At 34.3% G+C, this 19,881-nt stretch overlaps 1 protein-coding gene across 1 annotated transcript in view; it reads left to right on the top strand.

The window, feature by feature from the left end:
* The window catches only part of LOC145689021 (uncharacterized), a 152,204-nt gene that overhangs the window by 76,828 nt on the left and 55,495 nt on the right, over window positions 1–19,881 (top strand). The window contains exons 3-4 of the mRNA XM_081763160.1: window positions 7,660–7,882; window positions 13,727–13,911. Of these exons, the coding sequence (XP_081619286.1) occupies window positions 7,660–7,882; window positions 13,727–13,911 (408 nt within the window). The remainder of the gene's footprint in view (window positions 1–7,659; window positions 7,883–13,726; window positions 13,912–19,881) is intronic.

Genomic DNA, 19,881 nt, shown 5'->3' with positions numbered 1-19,881 from the left:
CTTCAAATTCTAATTTTAATTAGATCAGAATTTTGTCCAATTTCTGTACATTTTTGACCAATAACATTTGTACCATTTAAATTAATACAGGAGGGCATTTTAAAATTTTGGCCATTTCGAGCACCAGTAGTGTGACGTCTTTAAATTAGAATTCTAACTATCTTAGAATTTCCCCTCTTTTTTTAAAGTAGATTTTTGTACCACCAAGACAGTTGAAATTCGAATTTGAAAATGTCTCACTACAGGTGATGGGAGTGGCCAAATTTTTAAATGGCCGTCCCTGGTTTTTCAATGGTACAGAATTTATTTTTGGTTGTACAAAAATGTTCAAAAATTCGACACAATTCTGAGCTTATAGTTCGTATTTGGAGATGTACTACAGATGATCGAAGTGGCCGAAATTTTGAAATGACCCTTGAGGATGAGTCACTCACCCTTTTCTTACTGTCCTTTCGCATGACCTTGGAAGATATTCTAAACTGACAACAATGAACCATTTAAAGATTTTGAGTCTTTTTTATATTGGAAACCTGAAATTCCATTTATGAGGAAAATTGTTGGACGTTAAAAAATATCAATTTAGTAGTTTCTTTAAATATGCATTTATATGCAGTAACGACATAAACATGCATTAACCTTCGAAATATGCAAATATATGCACTATAAAACTCTGCTCTTTTACCCCAAAACACCTAAAACAAATTTCTGTTTATTATAGAGCATATCAATATCACACCAGGAAAAAAAACATGCAAATATGCAAAAATCCGAAGTCTAATATTAGCATGGTGAACTTCTTTCCAAAATATTACGAAAACTATTTGTCTTATGCAGTTCAAAATTTCTCCACATGTTAACCTACCCCAATACTACATGTTCACTTTTCTATTTTTAAACTAGCTCTTATAGTTCATCAATATTATATTTTAAAAATAAATGTGACAACGCTGGAAATAATATAAAAATAAACACAAATTCAGGTATTGGAGAATCACCAGTGTTTCTTTTCCTGCTCGTGAAGTTGCAGATACAATCTCCCCTGATTCATTCACACCATTGTTCCTCACTGATCTTCAAAAAGTTGGTAGGGGAGGATAACAAGTTATGAAATGAGAAAAGATTGTTCATCTAATAATGTGGAGAGTGTACATCTTCGAAGTTATGTTAGTTGACAATCTGATCATATGGTTCGGAAGAAGAAAGGGTTGCGGAAGGCAAGACTGGCTGCTGTCAGAAATGAGACAACCGTATCTGCTTATATATCTTTTTACTTGTATTTAATAACAAGCCTTGTCAAACAGGATGCACTTTCTCTATTTTCATTTTTCGACCATTTCTAAGCCTAAGTTTTGATTTTTACCTGGCGAAAAAGATGAGACATAACAGAGGAAACGCAAAACTAAAAGCATTATTATCAATATTTTGCTTTCCAAAATAAGAAATGTAAATTTAAAAAATAAAACTTATAACTTTAAAAGAAACATGTGGGAAGATGAAAGAACAAATCATGGAATTCCGGCCTGTGCCTAATAGTAATATACAAAATAAATAAATAAATAAATAAATAAATAAATAAATAAATAAATATTAAAATATTTCTGAGGATCTAGATCATTTGGACTCGACCTTGGCATTCCAAGGATAAGCAAGTGAAATATTTTTTCACTTGATTTTGACTGAAAACCTGATTTACAGAATTGATTGAAAAGTTCGGGGGTAAACAAAGATAACTCTAATTTTAAAACCGCGTGAGTTGGTTACAGGGTTACAGGAAACTATAAAAACACTCATGTGAGCTGAATTGCGGAAACAATTCAAGATTTTAAGAAAAAGCATACTAAATATTTTTTTTTACAATGCTAGCCAAGGCTAGCTACCTTTTACAGGGTTACGCCCTGTTTTAGGGAAGTGGTGTGGGAAGACTTAGGTTTCAAGGTCTGTGGATGGTCTAAGTGCTGTAATATATCTTTATTCATTTAAGTGCTGGACTTAAGGAACTTTGCGTTCCCTAACATTTGGCGTGGATAAGGAATGATCACAATTGACAAACATTAAATACAGTGATACATGTTAATACATACAGTTAGGCCGTTGTTATGAATTACAGAAAAAAAAAATAAAAATGAAAAAATATAAGAATAAAAATAATGCTTTTATAATTACTTCAACATATCCTAAAATTAATTTATTATATGCCTTACTGTTCAGTGATATTCAGTTATTTTAATTAAAACGTACAGCAGAACACTTTCTACATGAAACTTTAGTGGAACGGTTTCGTTTAAAATTTGTGTAGTTTCAAAGGTAACTTGGAGGCACGGAACACTTCCAAGAAATTCCAACTTTTCTGTAACATTTGCCTAACTTTAGGGCAACTTTAAATATTGTATTACCAGTATTATTATTATTATTATTATTATTATTATTATTATTATTATTATTATTAGTGAAGTGTTGTGAATTTAACTGTTTACCCTGTTACACCCAGCTCCCGCCCAGTGTGTAGGTTTTCACTGTGGATAGGAAAAAGGAAAAGAAATTGATTTGGACCCCGTCTAAGGATGAATTATAAGAGACGATTTGGAAGGATTAGTGTCCGGAAGGAAAAGACGGGGGAAAAGAAGGTGTCAGCTACCGAAGAATATCAAAATCAAAACTTTGGATGCCTTAACCCATTAGTGCCCAGAATTCCCCAGTGGTATTTTGAAAAGTCTCTTTTCGCCTATTTGGTCTTAATAGTACTCTAAAATACAAATTAGAATATTTTTGAAAAATATTTATTTTTTTCTTGTTTTTTAGGCCGGCAACTTAAGTTACCAAATGGCACATACATATTCAAAAAAGAGATTTTGGAAAATTACAATTTTGAGAGACACTGCGAAATACACTGCGAAAACATAACTATTAAAATCAAGTTAATCCTTCCTTTACAGACCTTCAATCCTTCCTTCTGGAGTCTTTGAGATCAATCCAATTGAGTCTTTCCTCAAAACACATTATAGCCAAAAGCAGTGCTAACCTTACGTCAATATATCATACAAAGAAAACGCAACGATGCTATGACGAAACAGACTCCAAAGTAACTTCATGGTTAAAATCTGCGACGTCAATCCATGAATTTATGCGCTATAACGAAAAATTGCCGTGGCAACTTAAGTTGCCAAGGGGACGCAATGGGTTAAGAGCAAGTAAGTAGGATGTGTCTTCATCACGATACATAGTTACGATCTTCTTTTGGGTACAGTCCTTTGAATTATATATGCGTTATATTGATATTTTAATAAAATATATATATACAAATATGAAAAAAGAATAGTTTTTATTTACAAATTTTGGTTGATCGGATATATAGAACGTGTCGGAAGTGGCGAACGTAAACGATATTATTATTTCTAGTAAAAGTGGAAGAAGTTAGAAACTATTTCTGAATGAAATAATAACGTTTCAGATACATTTATGACTCATACTACGCCCTAACGATGACCCGTATGTATTCATGAATTGTTTGCAAAACACGTTACGTTCTCAGGCAGTACGTATCAAGTTTGTAAACATTTGACCTCATGTTGTTAGTATTTTCCCTGAGAACAAAATCGTTTAACTCGTAAGACCGAGAAAAATTGAATAGTTTTCATGTTTTTATACATCAGAAGTATCAACATTGTAAATGATAAAAATTTCCTCAATTACCTGTGAACAACGAACCCAGAAAACCTGAATAACGAAACAAATGCTGAAGCAGTCCCCTAAGACTACTCTGTTAACTAAGTCAAAAAACGTAGGAAATTGTATGTAGCAAATTGCACACGATTACGATTCCAATATTTTGTTAATGATGAAACACTGATTTCGGTCACGAAAAAACACTAGAGTCCTGAGAAGTCAAATAAAATTTTAAAAAAAACATATAAACACGCAAGGACATGAGGGAGAAAGTTCTTTAAGAGTAATTTGAACCCCTAACTGGAACCTGTTGTCTCAGACCACTTTTTTCTGATTCACCGAAAGTATTTCCGTAACTTGTCCCTATTATACTCGGTTATACTCGTTTTACAGTTATTTCCAATAACCTTGAACGACAGGAACACGAACACAGATACATCGAGGACATTTACAATTTCAAAGGCTCTCCCACAGAGAATAGAACCCGGGACCCCGACCACTGAACTATCTGATGAGTGGGGTATCTGATTCGTTCCCAATTCAAGTAAGCTTGAGACGGACAACATCGTACTCGTGGGTTCTCTCGAGAAACTCCCGTTTCCTCCCACTTTCTCACTCCACCAATTTTTCATCATAATTCACTTGTTTTTTCCAACCCTAACAGTTATAATCGTGGGACATTAAACGCAAAGATTTTATTTCGTTTCAATTTCAAGTGGTTAACCCAAACCAACCCAAACCGAAAAAGTTTTATTTTCTGTTGCTTATTAACGTGTTCTCACAAAAATATATAGAGAAAAGAACATGGGGAATCGAAATTACATTGAAAAGTGAAACAGCTTACTCATAATATCTTAACTTGAAACGAAACCATTTACACATCTTACGGAACGTTTCAAAAATATGTACGGATATTCTGAAAAATAGCATTATAGCGTCTGTTTTCAAACAAAACTGAGCCAAATTACGGTTCGGTTTCTGAAATAAACGGACACATTATGTTTCAATCTTAAGCCCAACCCAAACCACTTAGCCGGCTTTTGTAACGTGTCTAGTGCCTAAATTGTAGTTGACGTTTCTATTGTCTCTCGTCTCTTAGGCCTATAAGAAATGCAATCCTTTCTTTTCTCTTTTCAATATAGACATTACAAATCAAGGAATGAGTAACACAATGTAAACGCAAGCAGTGGTGCACACAAGATCTTTCTTGGGTTCGAAGATTTTTCGGAGTAGTCTTTAAAAAATGCAAATATTTTTGTGCATTTGATCGCTGAAATTGTGCTAATTTTCTTAAAAATTAAAAGTTCTGAGGAATCCAAATTCCCGGGCCACCTCCGTCGATGCATCCCTGAACAGAAGTAACTAATAATCAAAGTTCTACTTTGCATTAATACTGGTAAAAAAATGACGCTCTATCTAAAATTTAATACGAAAGAATGGATTGATTGATAATGATTGTTATAATACAACTAGTATATGCATACATTAGTTATATTGTTATAATACAAATAGCATATACTTACGCTGCTGCGATTGATAGTGAGAGTTCTGTAAAAAATGTTACTTATAATCCTAATGACCTTTCGATGAGTTTCGATTTCGATTACAGTTATCCTTTCGAACTATATTCGCATATACTACATAAAATGCTTATATAATGTAAGTAAAGTAAAGTCACAGTCTCGAAACTTTGTCGACTTGCAAATATTTCATTAACACTAACTGGTATTGACAACTCCCTCACCTCAACATTTGTATGATTATTACTTTCGAAATTTTGTTCAGAAGTCGAAAGATACTTTTAAGAACTTTGGCTTGCGTTTCATCTTCTTTCAAGTTTCGTAGCTTTCTTTTCTGTTTAAATGCTCAATTGTTTTTTTATCGTTGGCCATTATTATTACATGAAAAACAAAGTGCTAAGTGAAAATACACATCATTATACATAAATAAATAAATAAATAACAACACGACTTAGAATAGAAACGAAAATGTTGACGAATGATGACAAATGAATTAATAGACATTAACAAAGTGAGCATTAACCAGTGGGCAGCGATTGTAAGTCACTTGATCAAACATTCCATTTGTACCACCCATCTCTTTTTAGTCTCACATCCTTTTTAAAAAAATCTTTCCTAAATCATCCTGCGCCGCGGGAAATTTTCCTCAAACTAGCAACACTTAGTGTGGCATTGGCGCTAATTGATGTACGAGTCCATTTTAATCATAAACGGGTGTTTTACAACCAACCACGACAAGGGCGCCAATGTTGTGGTTTCCAGAGGAGGGCAAGTACAAGCGACATTTCAAACATAGGTTCAAAATTTGGGATAACTAGTCTAAAAATTCTATTTGGTTTTTGATTTGCCAAAGTAGAATTTCCTGTAGAGGGGGTGACCCCCTTCCCCCCTAATGGTCGCCATTGAGCCACGCTAAGATTTGACTGCATTGTCCTTTTGATGTATTTTATCTGTATCTCAGTCTGTACAATATGTATTTGATCCTATTTGTTAAATGTTTCATCAGAATATATTCTCTCATAAATATTCACGTTTAAAATACAAAATTCATTATCCAGTTTGGCGCCCTCTTCACCCTGGTGCCTCCTGCGAACGCGTAGTTTGCAGGATTCAAGATCCGGCCCTGCTATTAACTTTAAATCATCTTTGTTGAGAGAAGCATTCTTATTATCTTTAAGTAATCTTTGTTCTGAGAAACATTATTATTATCTTGTCATGTTTGTAGTGAGAAATATTATTGTAAATAGATCAGTGTTTATTGGTCATTGATTGGTATCGATTTCCCACCGATCGACCTATTGATTGATTTAGAACAGAGAAAACATTATTCATAATTGGGAATTGCCATTAGTGTTGTGATACTGTTGTTTTATAATAACATAAAACTGTTTTGGTTGCACTAAGAATAACAAACACACGGAAGGACTGTCCTTACTAATTAATTCATCTCTGTCTGATAATTCGGGCTATTGTTTCTTCTGTAGTTTTGTGATTTTCTTGCTGAATTGAAGAAGTGTTTGTTTACGATTATGTAATGAATTAGCTGAATGTGCATTTTTATGTAATAAAGCTGAGAGAGTTCATTTAACGATTATGCAATCATCTCTGACCTCAAGTCCCTGTCTACACATGGCTCGAGTCAGCAACGTCACAAGAAAATTTTTGTCTTTAAATACCTAGGTCAACCAGGAAACAGGGAGTTAATTGGTAGAGGAGATCAGTCGCGGACAGTCAATCCTCCGGGAATTTAACGAACTGCTCTTTTCGTCTTCGCCAGGTTCTAGAAAACTGGTTAGAGAGAAAAATTTCCTTCGTAATGAGTACGACACTCCTCCGATCTTGCAAACGGTCTGTCTGCGTAGCTCCCGTATTGCGAGCCGCATCGCGAGTCTGAGAAATAGCGAAATTTTGGGCTAAATTAAATCAGACACTTTGGAACCAACACGCCGTCGCAGAAGGAGAAGACCAGAAAGGATAACGAGGAGCCAACCAGATACAATGGAGAATCGGACAGATACTGTGACCTCAGAATCTATTCCTTCCTTCCCTCTCCCTTTGGCACAATCATCAATTTTTCGAAACTTCTCTTTTTTATTTATTTTGTTTTAAAACGGGTGTCATCCAATTCTGGTACCCTAACTACCAATGAGTCACATCCCAAGTAAAAATGGCAGACGACACAGCTTTTTTTTTTTTGAATGTTCAGTTCAATTTAAGCACCCGTAAAATTATTATTGTCGTTAAGTCATGTTTGTTCTGACTAACATTATTATTATCATCTTTAAGCCATGTTTGTCTAGAGTAGCATTATTATTATCTTTATGTCATTTTTGTTCTGAGTAACATTATTGTTATCTTTAACTCATGTTCGTCCTTAGAAATATTATCATTATCATCCAATCATCTTTGCCGTTAGGAACATTATCATTATTTTGTGTCGTCTTTGACCTGATAATTATTATTGTCATCTCTTTAGGCCGAAGTGACTCCAGAAGAGCTAAAAAACGAGGATGTGAGAGCAGTTATCACAGAATTCATCAAGAAACATGGAATGAAGTCCATACGTCAAGAAGTAAGATTACATTCCTCGTCCTCCGATGAATACTATGAGATTCCTATTTCTTCATCCACCAGTGGCTCTTCGTTGCAAACAACTTCATCCAATACTTCATTGCAATCCTCCAAATCTTCCATATCAGGTAAGGATAATGTTTAGACGAATTATTCGTCTTCTACAATGAATCTTGATAATCGGCTGCTTCTTTTCAGGAAAGAACAAGAAGGTAGAAACGCTGTATTTTGTGAAGTGAGTACATCTTTAATGACACTTAAATTATGACGGAAAAATATATTAGGATCAAATTGAAATGTCTATTGTGGCTAGTGTTTTAACCATCTTTTGTAAATTGTTCTTAGTCGTTATTATTCAGCTGAACACTTTCCCCTTGGTAGGACAGTAGTGAGATAGAGAAATGCCCCGAAAAGTAGGAAGGTAAATGCTATTGTTATATAAAAAGGAGGATCATAAAACCTTTTGTTAATGTAGATGCAGAAGAATATGGTATAATAAAAATTATTGCTAAGGTATATGTTGAAGAATAGGGTATAATAAAAGTTATTGTTAACGTATTTGCTGAAGAAAAGGGTATAATAAATCTGTTGTTAGGGGTATAATAAAATCCTTTGTCAGCGTATGAACAAAGAGAATAATGGAAGGGGATGAGAGAATTTTATATGATGTCCTACGACGGTCTGTAAATGAAGGGAATAATGGAAGGAGGTACAAGAAAAAGCTTATATTTTGTTATTTTGTAAACAAAGGAATAATGGGATTGTTTATGAGGGAGAAGTGTTACCTGACCAGCGAACGAGCGCGGGCGGCCTGTTTTGGAACTAAAATAAAAATAACAGTGCTTCTAACCAGATTACTGGTAATTAATCTATCACAGTTCCTTTGTCCTATTCATAATAAACCACTTCAGGCATATGTTCAAGTTAAGACAAGTACAGTTTCAAAAGTTATAGAAGGGACTGCGAAACTCTTCCAGAACACTTTAAGGGACTGCGAAAAAAGTACACACACCCTCCCTCCATATTAATTTGACAATAACTTGCGAATAAACTAACCTCAGTGTTGTACAAAGAAACACTAAGAACTTCGTAGCATTTGAGTGTAAGGAATTCCTATGACTTCTATTAACAAAATCTCGAAGTTCATCTTTGTGAATCTAAGTTATATTTGTCAACTGTGCTTTCATTATTTAAAGTAAGTTTTATTGTGTAGTTTTGAGATAAGACGTCTTCGAAATCGTGATCAAGTTGGACCATGTGATCTCCGATCGATTATCTAAGAAGTATCTTAAGTAACAAAATTCGTTTCTGCATTGAGATCATTTTCGATGTCCTGTAAAAGTCCGGTCAGAGAGAAACTGATAATCTTTCAGCGCCACACACTAACCGCCTCCGAAGGAGACTTGAATCCGCCCCTGATTGAGAAGGTAGATTAAAGATAACTCTGATGTCTAACCTGAAATGATTAAGCATGGTTTGGTAATTTAAAAAATCCAGCACTTCTACCATATTTTGAAAACTTTATTTAAAAGAAAAAAATGAAATGAAATCGTTGAGTTTTACGTCCCACGATTATGCCGGTTAGGCTAAAGGAGACGGTGATGAGAGATGAATGAAGTGGTGGAATGAAGAAAGTGGGAGGAAACGGGAGAACCCTGAGAAGACCCACGAGCACGGTGTTTGTCCACCAGAAAGTTCACTTGGCTTATATAAAAGAAATACAGTGTTACATTGGAGGCGATAGGGAGCGATTAAAGTTTTCAAAGTTTGTGAAAGTGGTTGTGCCTGACAATTGATTATTTGTCCCTCCAAGGAATTGAACTCCAGCGAAATTTTAAAAAAAGGAATTACGTATTTAAAAGATACAAAATACATTTTCTGGGTAACTTTTATAGGAATTATGTTATTATAAAATTAATGCTATCTCTGAAACTGATTAGAATGAACAGATATGTATTTGAATAACAAAACCACTTGCATAAGATTTTCAAAGTATCAAGTTTGAGGAACGAAATTTGTAAGTTTGTCTTCCACTGTTATCTCATTGCTCAAAGGTACCGGTGATGAAACAATTGGCCAGAAATCACGCGGCCGCTTCTTACATCAATTCATGATGAAGAAGATGAGTGTCAATGTTAGGTACCACGTTTAGTATTAGCAAAAAGAAAAAGAAAGCTACCCAAACTCTTGCAACCATATGTAGCACATTTTAATACTTAAACTTGAAATAAAAATGCAGCTTTTTTAAAGATGGTTGCCTTTGTCTGGATCTCTTATGTGGACAAAAATTTAGGGCTTTTCATGTAGAGGATGGGGAGGGGCATGTTTCGTTAAACAAGACCGTACATCTGATATGTTTGAACTATATGCAACTTGTGATTACGGGCTAAACTCAGTCCTCTGAAGTCAATCGACAAATGATTATGTAGTACAGACACAAAGGTAACATACTTTCCCAAGTTTTAAAATTATATTGTGTATAAAAACAGACAGTAGAATTAATTCTTTGCCACCTGAGACGTAGAGTCTGAAAGAAATTCAGAGGGAGTTCAAGAGGAATTTCTGTAATCATAAATAAAAGTTGTGAATTTATTTTGTGTTGAAGCAATGATACTTATGCTTGCTTCACCCATACGCTGATATTTGTTAATACTTTTTCTCACATATACCAAAAGGCTGGATTACGATAATAATCCTGAAAGAAAGATGCACTGTAATCAGATTTTACAAGTGAATCCTAGAGAACCTATCCAATCCCATAGCCCTCTAAAGAAATGAAGGAAAATTTTTTTACCTCCTTTTACCCCCAAACGGTTCACTTTCATCGATAAAATGAAATTATATTTCTTTAGTTTAACGTCACATAATTATGCTCTTTATGCAAGAGGAGACAGATGATTAATGAAAGTTAAGGAGTGTAAAATTTATTTTTGGGCTGTCATTGCGATTTCAATCCAGAACCACGTACAACAAAGACACATGCGATAGCCAATAGACCAATGGAGAGAACTTCTGCAGTGGTTGAGTGGAAACGTATCGAAATTCTTCCTTGGCTAAAAAAAGAGAAAATAATTTGTCAACCGATAAACATAAATTTAAAACAAACACAAGCATCGCGAGCCTTAACTTGATTTAATCTTACAGTTACAGGGTATTGCGCAAGTCTCTAAGCTATTAACCCTTAATTTATCTTTTAATCATTGACATAGTTATTTCTGCGTTTTACAGGTTGCTCCTGTCTTATAATGAAATCAAATAAAACGTAACCACGTTTTACAATCTGCTTAATACATGGTATGCACTCAGTTGCGTGCTATGATGTTAAATTGTTAATTGTCATGCATATGTCATTATCAATAATACATCTGCATTACTGCAAGAATAACCATTATTGTATTCAATAACAACTATATAATTTATGGCATTCTTTTTAAAGGGAAACAGGTTAGGCCACTTATATCATGCAAACTGCAACTTTTAGAAATCGTTGGATACATTGCATAGTGGCGTTCTCCGCTCCCTTGTCCAACCGCGCTTACCTAGAAACTGATGTAAACACAACACCAGCGCCCTCCATGAAAAACCGCACTAATATCCTGGTCAGGTAATATTTTGTTAGGCCGCATCTGTTTACCTGCTGGTGTTTTTAAAAAGGATGGTAAGAAGCGGGTTTTCTTTGTATGAAATTTTGAAAAAGAAAATTATTTAATGTAAACAAATATATTCCGAAGTGTTTGCAGCGATGTAATAAAGATGTAATAATATTTATTATTAATATATTATATCCCTTTGATGTACATGATAAACCGCTTATGGACTTATCGTACATATACGTTGAATTCACAGAAAACTCTAAACGAAACATAAACATGTAGACATTATTGGGAGGTGGGGAAAACTTGTTTGAACACGCACCCTAGCGGTCGGTCCCGGAAACGCGGCGAGGAGTGCGTGGCGCGGGTGCACGAACGGAAAAATTCTCGCGTGCACGGGCGCGAACGCGTAACGTCATTTAAATTTTTTCTTTAAATATGAATGTTAAATTTATGTGAATAGTGTTGTCAGCCATGGAGAACCGTCAATTTGCTAAAGACGTTGCTGAGAAGAAGGGGAACGAGATTAATGAGCCAGAAAGAAAGAAAATTAAGCTAGATTATTATGCAGATTTATCTTATATTTCTTACGAAAATAAAACAAAGTTAGATTATCCAGATTCTTTGGATACATCATCATTTAATGAAAGGGTGTTAGAAAGGTATGATAATAATGTAGAAGTTTACCCATGCTAGTCATCAGAAAGTGAACAAACGCATGATTTACCCGATGACGAAGTGTACGAGTTTTCGGAGGATCACTAGATTCTGAGGAGGAATCAAACGAAACCGTGCTATCAAATGTGGTTACGCCGGCACCATCACCTTCTCCAACGGAATTAGTTTGGAACTGTGAATGTTATGTTAATTATGTAGATGTAAACTGTGTTAGAGATTGCATTGTGAAATGGATTCCCAACTATTATGTGATTTGTTTTACATGTTATCGAAATGAAACATTTCAGTGGGCTCATTATTGTTTTTATTGTGATGACGATATTTTAGGATTACATATATGGTCTGTGTTGGTGAGTCTACAGGACGAATTGTTTTATATTTATGGTTTAACCCATTAACAAGAGACTATTTTAATATCACATATGGGGAACTAACAATTGATACGAATGCAAGAGACGATCTTGTATGCACGTTGCTTGAAAAAGACAGATTTAATTTATACAGTGAATGTGAGTGAACTATGTTCATCAAAACGTAGTGTGTAAAAATGTTTTGCGAAAATACTTTTTGTTTTTGTGTAATGAAAATCATATTAGTGAACTGTGCGTACTAAAAACAAGAAATGTATACTTACACTTTCATCCAATAAGAGTAAATCCTGAGAACATTGGTCTTTATGCAGTGGAATATTTATTCAATGAACAAACTCTTCTTGAATTATATGAATTGTTTGGAAAGAACACAGTGAAATCTCAAGTAAAAACTTTATACGTAAAACGCGTGAATGTTTAAGGAACACGGAATTTGTTGGACAAATTATTCCTTTTTTCATGCAACGTAAACATGAAATTTCACCACGTGTAAACCAATATATCATTGGCATACAAGATTTTAAATTTTCAGATAATTCATGATTCTTGAACTTTGTTTAACTGTGATGATACTGTAAATTTACATTGTTTAATAAAATTACCAATAGAATATAATTTACTACCGTTAGGTTATCAAAAACAAATTGAATGGTTAACATTGAACTTACATGGACTAACTTGGAATAATAAATGTGGTTATATTGTATCAAACATACGTAACTTTATATATTACTTTGTACAGAAGATGCAACCTTTTATTGTAGAGGTGCAGAAAAATCACCTTGGATTAAAAAGATTTTTACATTAGATAATGTTATTGCTATATATACCATTAAGTATACCCAATCATGTTTATTACTTTGACCGTGAGTACCGTGTTCTAATTCCTAGAATATGATCTTCAGACCATAATTTGATACTCCAGTGAAAGCACTGGAAATTTTACAAGGCGAGTCAATTTTAATGGTGATTACTGTATTCGCTGTCTGACAGAAGACGTAAGATCTTAGGTTACTTATAAGGAAGTCAAATAGTATCTACTTGTACGTAAGCAAGAAGTGAAATTCAGTGCTAAGAATAGAAGCTTTTAGTAAAGCGAAAAATAACAAAGTTAGCTCGTAATCTAAAGAAATGGATTGCTCTCCTGAATATATTTGTATATTTTTCCCACACTCAGAAATGTCAAGGGGTCGAATGGTAGCATTGTTGGTTTGAGTCACAAACACATGTATTCATAGAATATTACTAATATCTCATTGATAATTCATACTTTATAATAAAACAGTACTTTAGTAATAAAAGATCTTTCTTCTTTTTGACGTTATTTCAGAAAGTGCTGAGCACCATATCAACTTACCAACACCTCGTAAACGATCTCAAATTAAGAACAAGAAGCCTGATATTCAGCTAGGAAATGATTTTCGCCAGATATCTCATATTTCATGGGATCCACATAAGGGCTTCGTCATTGACACGAAAGAAGATGATCCTGTGTTTAAGAATTTTCTTGTTAAGGTAATTTTCTTTTACTCTTTTTTTTTTTTTTTACTCTCCTTCAAGTAAACATCAACTATTGAAAAGGACGGAGAGAGTAACAAAGCTAAGATGATTTAGAACGAGTAGAAGAAAGGGAGTAGTTTTAACCAGTATTTCTGGTAGTAAGGGTATTAGGCATGGCCATACCTTGCGTAGAAATTATCTTCTTCATAAAGTCAGAGAGGAAATGATGGAAGGAAAGTGAGAAATAGGAAGAACACAACTGATCGATGACTTGAAAAATAGGAGAAACCAGTTGAGAATGCTCCAAGAGGAAAACGAACGAACTTAAAAGGAATTATTGTTTTATTAAGTTCTACAGGCTTTATACTAACTGTTCTATGTATTTTATTATTATACTCATTAAACAATTCTTGTAATAATATCTATCCATTTATAATATCCCTGACTACTAAATTTTTTCTACATGTTTTGTTTAAGAGTTCTGTTAAAACGTTCAACCATATGTCGTAGACACATGCTCAAAATGGAGGGCTCAAAATTGAAAAATTCTTAAAATATCATCTCTCTATGACTTAATGTTCCCGAGATATGGCTCCTTAAATCTCCCGAAATCCGATTTTTTTTAAAACCAATTTCTGGAGGACGGTGACCAGTTGGCTAGTAGCCACCGGTTACTATTTGGTACTAAACTATTCAGCATTTTCTTAGGTATTGCTCAACACGAATATAATCTCCCTATGACTTACGGTTCTCGAGATATTGCTCTTAAATATGCCGAAATCGGAACGTTTTTGGTCAATATCTCGGGAACGGTAAGAGTGACACGAAAACTTCCATCATGTCTTTCAGATAATTTTTGACCTATTTAATGGAGAACTCAAAGTTGAAAGAAATGCAAATGACAGACAGACACACACACACATAGACATAGAGAATTTAGTAATGAGCTGTTTAAGTTCGTTGAATATTGAGAGCTGAAAGAAGCCGATGTTAAAGAAACGTGGAAGAAACCTTTTCAATTTTGAATTTAAGGAGAAAAGAATACTCCATTAGTCCAGGACCTACAACAGGCAGAATCCTTAAGGTTCTTCTCTAAGATTATCCCCACTTTTTTATTGTTTGCAAATAACTAAAAAGACAATGAAGAATATAAAAAATATGGAACATAACCCAAATAGTATCTACTAAGCGTTATATGAACGAATAGTAATTGTTTCTCTAGACTTTACATATAGTGTATAAGTTCGGGTACCCAAGAATAATGACGTCATAAATTAAGCATCCAAATTTCTGGTCTATAAGGAAAAGTTTGGAAATGTTTATTAGTTTATTTAATACCATTTTGTAGTACAGTTAGAGACAATATTAAGTACAGGTTGGAGGTATAAGAAATTATAGCTCTAACTTATAGTTAATATTGTTTCTGACTGTACATGACACACTTTCTATATTTTTGATATTTTTCTTTGCTTTAACTTATTCATTAAATTTCAAAACAGTAAGGGTGAACTTATGGGAGAACCTTAATAATAATAATAATAATAATAATAATAATAATAATAATAATAATAATAATAATAATAATAATAATAATAATAATAATAATAATAATAATAATAATAATAGATTAAAGAACAACTAATCTGAGGAAGCTGATTATATTTCAGCGGACTATTCAAAACGGGAGAACTTACGCGAGTATACCTCAGCTCACGAATCTCTTGCCGCAATTGACGTCAACGAAGAATTCCCTCCAAGACAGATACTATTAAAGTAACTTTTAATACTTCAGTTACTTCAATAGTCTCTGTCTTGGAGGAAATTCTTCGTTGACGTCAATCGCGGCAGAGATTCGTGAGCTAAGCTTTAGTATAATTATGTCGAAATTAATCTTTGGAATGTTTCCCTACCTCCGAGTATTATAAGCCATCTTCTTAGTGTCTGCTAATAAACTAAATTTCCTTCCACGGCTTAAGTCAATCATCCAGCATTTTTAAGTTGATATATATGTGGTGAATATGTCTCGAGTCCCTTCGCCATGATTGTTAAAGTAGCTTTGAGGGATTAAGCCATCGAGCGTGCGTTTTCCTGCTGGCCCATATGTACTCAACATATCTGCAATCACTTCTCCGTTGTTGTTCAAGTAGTTCCTAGGGCTTAACCAGTGTTGGGTAAGTTACTTGTAAAATTGTAACGCGTTACAAGTTACTTTACTTTCCCTTAAAATGTAACGCATTACTAACGCGTAACTTGCCCCGAAAAAGTAACTGTCACCCTACTTCGAAAGTAACGCGTTACTAACGCGTTACTTTTAGGTCCGAAACTGTGAATATGTGAAAAAAATCTTATTACTTCAATTTTCCGTACTACTACTTCTACTACTACTATTATTATTATTATTATTATCATAATTTTATCACTAGTACTATATATTCATTGCTAAAATAATGTAGAATAAGACAAAGTGCTGTATTTTTGCTGTATTTTAGCTGTTCTCAGCACGTAAAATAAAGTTTATTATTATTATTATTATTATTATTATTATTATTATTATTAATATTATTGCACATTCTGAGTCGCTTTATGTATGTGCAAGAACAAATTCTTACTTGACAGCAATATGAATATTTTCATATAATGTAACATTAACTAGAATGCCATACTGCGTTACTCGTAGGGGTGGGCACGAGCGAGTTCCAGCAAGTTTTCTTTGAAACTCGACTCGACTAGAAACAGATATCTTTGAGCTCGACCCGAGAACGGCTAACAAAATTCCTCCAACTCAACTCGAATTTGGGTCGAGTTTCAAGTCAATCGAGTCAAATCCTGGTGTAATTTTGAGTACTCTCTTCAAGTATCCTACATAGACAACATGATTATTATCAGTGATACTACAACTAATAAAATGAGAACACATGAACTGCGGGTGAATCAAAACTTGCCAGTAGCTCCCTACATGCTTTCTAAAGGTAGTTAGTTGTTCCAAATTCTATAATCAACGGGACTCTAGGATACGCAAGCTGATCTGAAAGAAATCCAATATTACTTACTACAAACATTACATCAATAAAGTATGCCTGCTCATCAGAACACAGTTTATTCATATTAACCCCTTACTGTATAGGCCTATCTTTAATCAAGGCACCCTAGTTATGATAAATATTTCCCGCCGGGGCACTTCAGACACTTCACTTTTATATTCTGTCCACCAACATCCTAAGCTTTTAACAAAAAGTATTCTTTCAAACGTTCGAACGATAAAATATTTTCGTTCTCCATCTTTATAAAAACAACACCAAACAAAGTAAAATAGACTACCGATACGATTGCAATCCTAATTTACTCACTGAATGTATTGATTTGGAGCTGTCAAAATCTATGACAAAATTTTCCAGGTTCTTGCAATCAGTACACCTGATTTTCCTGAGGCTGTCCTCATTTTTCAAAAACAGCAAGTGGCACTGTGATCATATCTGTTTCCCTGTGTGTCGGTCACTGACATATGTAGTTCATGCACTATTGATCTATTCTGAGAAATTCACTTACAGAAAAGAAACATTTGTTTCCGAAAAAAATATATCTATATTGTAGTTACTCATCTGAAACGTAACGCGAGAAAAGTAACGCAAACCAGTTACGTTACTAAAAAAAATTGTAACGCGTTACCGTTACAGTTACTTTGGGAAAAATGTAACGCGTTACTCGGAAACGTTACTTAAAAAGTAACGCGTTACTCGGAAACGTTACTTAAAAAGTAACGCGTTACTTGCGTTACGTTACTTCCCAAGACTGGGCTTAACCCAACGAGCCACCGTTTTCATGTTGGCATATATGGTGTCAACATATCTCGAGTCCTTTCGCCATTGTTGTTAAACTAGTTCCTTGAATGTTCCCACGACGCTGCGTGAATCACATCACCAACAATCGCCATCTGTTTTCCCCACTGTTCTCCTATCTATACACTGATCAGATATAGCACTGTTTACTTCGATAATACAAGAATTAATAGACCTGCTGATTAAGACGCTCACTAGTGTGTGTGTGTGTGTATTTTACACTCATGTTCAAAATGATTGTTGCATATCTATAACTCTCTTCTTGTAAGAATATAATGTGATAATGATGTTGCAGGGTACTTTTAATACTGATACAATGTGTATAATCGAGAAATATATGTTTGTGGTAAATTTCATAGGAAAAGAATTATAAATGCGAAAATTAAAATCAGTAAAACAAAATGTTCTTAAATGGACAAGAAAGTTATATTTTCGTTTTATTGTTCTTATTTACTACTCTTTTGACATGAAATTTGCCACATACATGCTTTTGCCGATTATACACATACTAACATTATAAGAAATACCGGGCAAATTCGTTATCAAATTATATTCCTACAACATATTTATAGACATGCGACAATAATTTTGAACATGAGTGTACATATACATGCCGTATCAAAAAGTCCGAAGTCTTCTTCTTAATTTCCTCCCTTTCCCATTTTTACGTTAAGCCAGCATTAGTCTTCAGTTCTTTTCCTCCATATTTCTTTATTCTGGATGTCTTCTATTTATCACCCTTCTCTTTCATATAGTCTAATCTTGTTCTTGTCTTTTTATCTCACCCTTGATCTTCCTCTCTTCCTTTCTACTACCAGCTTTCCAATCCTCCTTCTTTATAGTTGTCATTTTTTTGTTCTACATGTCGAAGCATTCTCAACCCCCATTCTTGAAAATTTGTAATTAACATGTCCCGCCTTAACACTGCTTCTTACATAATCGTTTCTTATTCTGTCTTTCCTCATCACATCCGCCTAACATTTTCACTCCCATCTTCTTTTTTTTCGAGGGGGACGCGGTGGTTCAGTGGTGGAGCGTTCACATCTACTGCATGAGGTCCTGGGCTCGATCCCAACTCGCGCTAAGTGAGCTATGTGGTGGACACACACTGTATGCATGATTTATCTCGAGGTTCACCAGTTTCCTCCCACTTTCTTCATTCTACTATTTCATTTCTTTCTCATCATCGCCGTCTCTCCAGGTTTAACTACTGTATATCACTCCGGATTTTATTAGTGTTTTATACTATTTTATTACTGTTATATACCGTATTTTGTAATCTATAACTTACTTTCTGGTCACAGCACCTCGTTCATCCTTCTCCAGTTTAGCCAGCCAGATTGTATTCTGAGTTGGGTTTCTGTATGATTCAGGCACAATCTAAGATAGTTCAAGTTTGAGGTAGGTAGCATCCTCTCTTCATAGAACCGTAAGAAAATCCCGTCTTCCTTCTTGAATCAAGATACGAAAAAAATACAGAGAGGAAAATGTCTATCGAGCTGGTTTTCAGTCTAACATAGTGGAAGTTTTCTAATTGCGCCATCTTCGACTCCACACTGGTAAGGCTGGGTTGCTTTTCATACATCTTAGGCCAAACGGCTTGTGCGATTGGAAAATTTCCACTATAGTAAATTGAAAACCACACATTTTCAACCACTATCTTTACTTATAAGGAGTTTGCCTATAGCCGTGGATTTTTTAATATATGATATACCTATAAAACTTAGAGCACTTCAAACTAATTGAAACTGACTGCATTGTTTGTGTATGGTATTGCACAGTTGGAAGGCAATAGTGTCGCATGGTAGAAGTGATTACGAAGGAATATTTGCAACGATTTAGCGATCATTCAATTGTATATAACCACGTGACATCCAATTGTTCACAGTAGTAGCATAATGTACTCACACTGAGGAAATATGGACACAAAATAATTAGTATCGATGCTCTGGAACCTAGAAGGAATCTGCTTCTTTATTTACTTTTTCTAGGAGTATGGGTCAGCAGAGTAAACGTATTGCAAAATTTTTAGCTATATAGCACAAAATTCAACACTAAGAAGTAAGGAACTGAGTGAAGAATATAGAAATACTTTCTGCACAAGTATGCAAGACCACAAAGACCCAAAAAGACCCACAAAAAAAAAAAA

Source organism: Thermobia domestica, chromosome 7 (assembly GCF_964235325.1).
Source record: "Thermobia domestica chromosome 7, izTheDome1.hap1.1, whole genome shotgun sequence".
Lineage (NCBI taxonomy): Eukaryota > Metazoa > Arthropoda > Insecta > Zygentoma > Lepismatidae > Thermobia > Thermobia domestica.
This window is presented reverse-complemented; position numbering and strand designations above follow the sequence as displayed.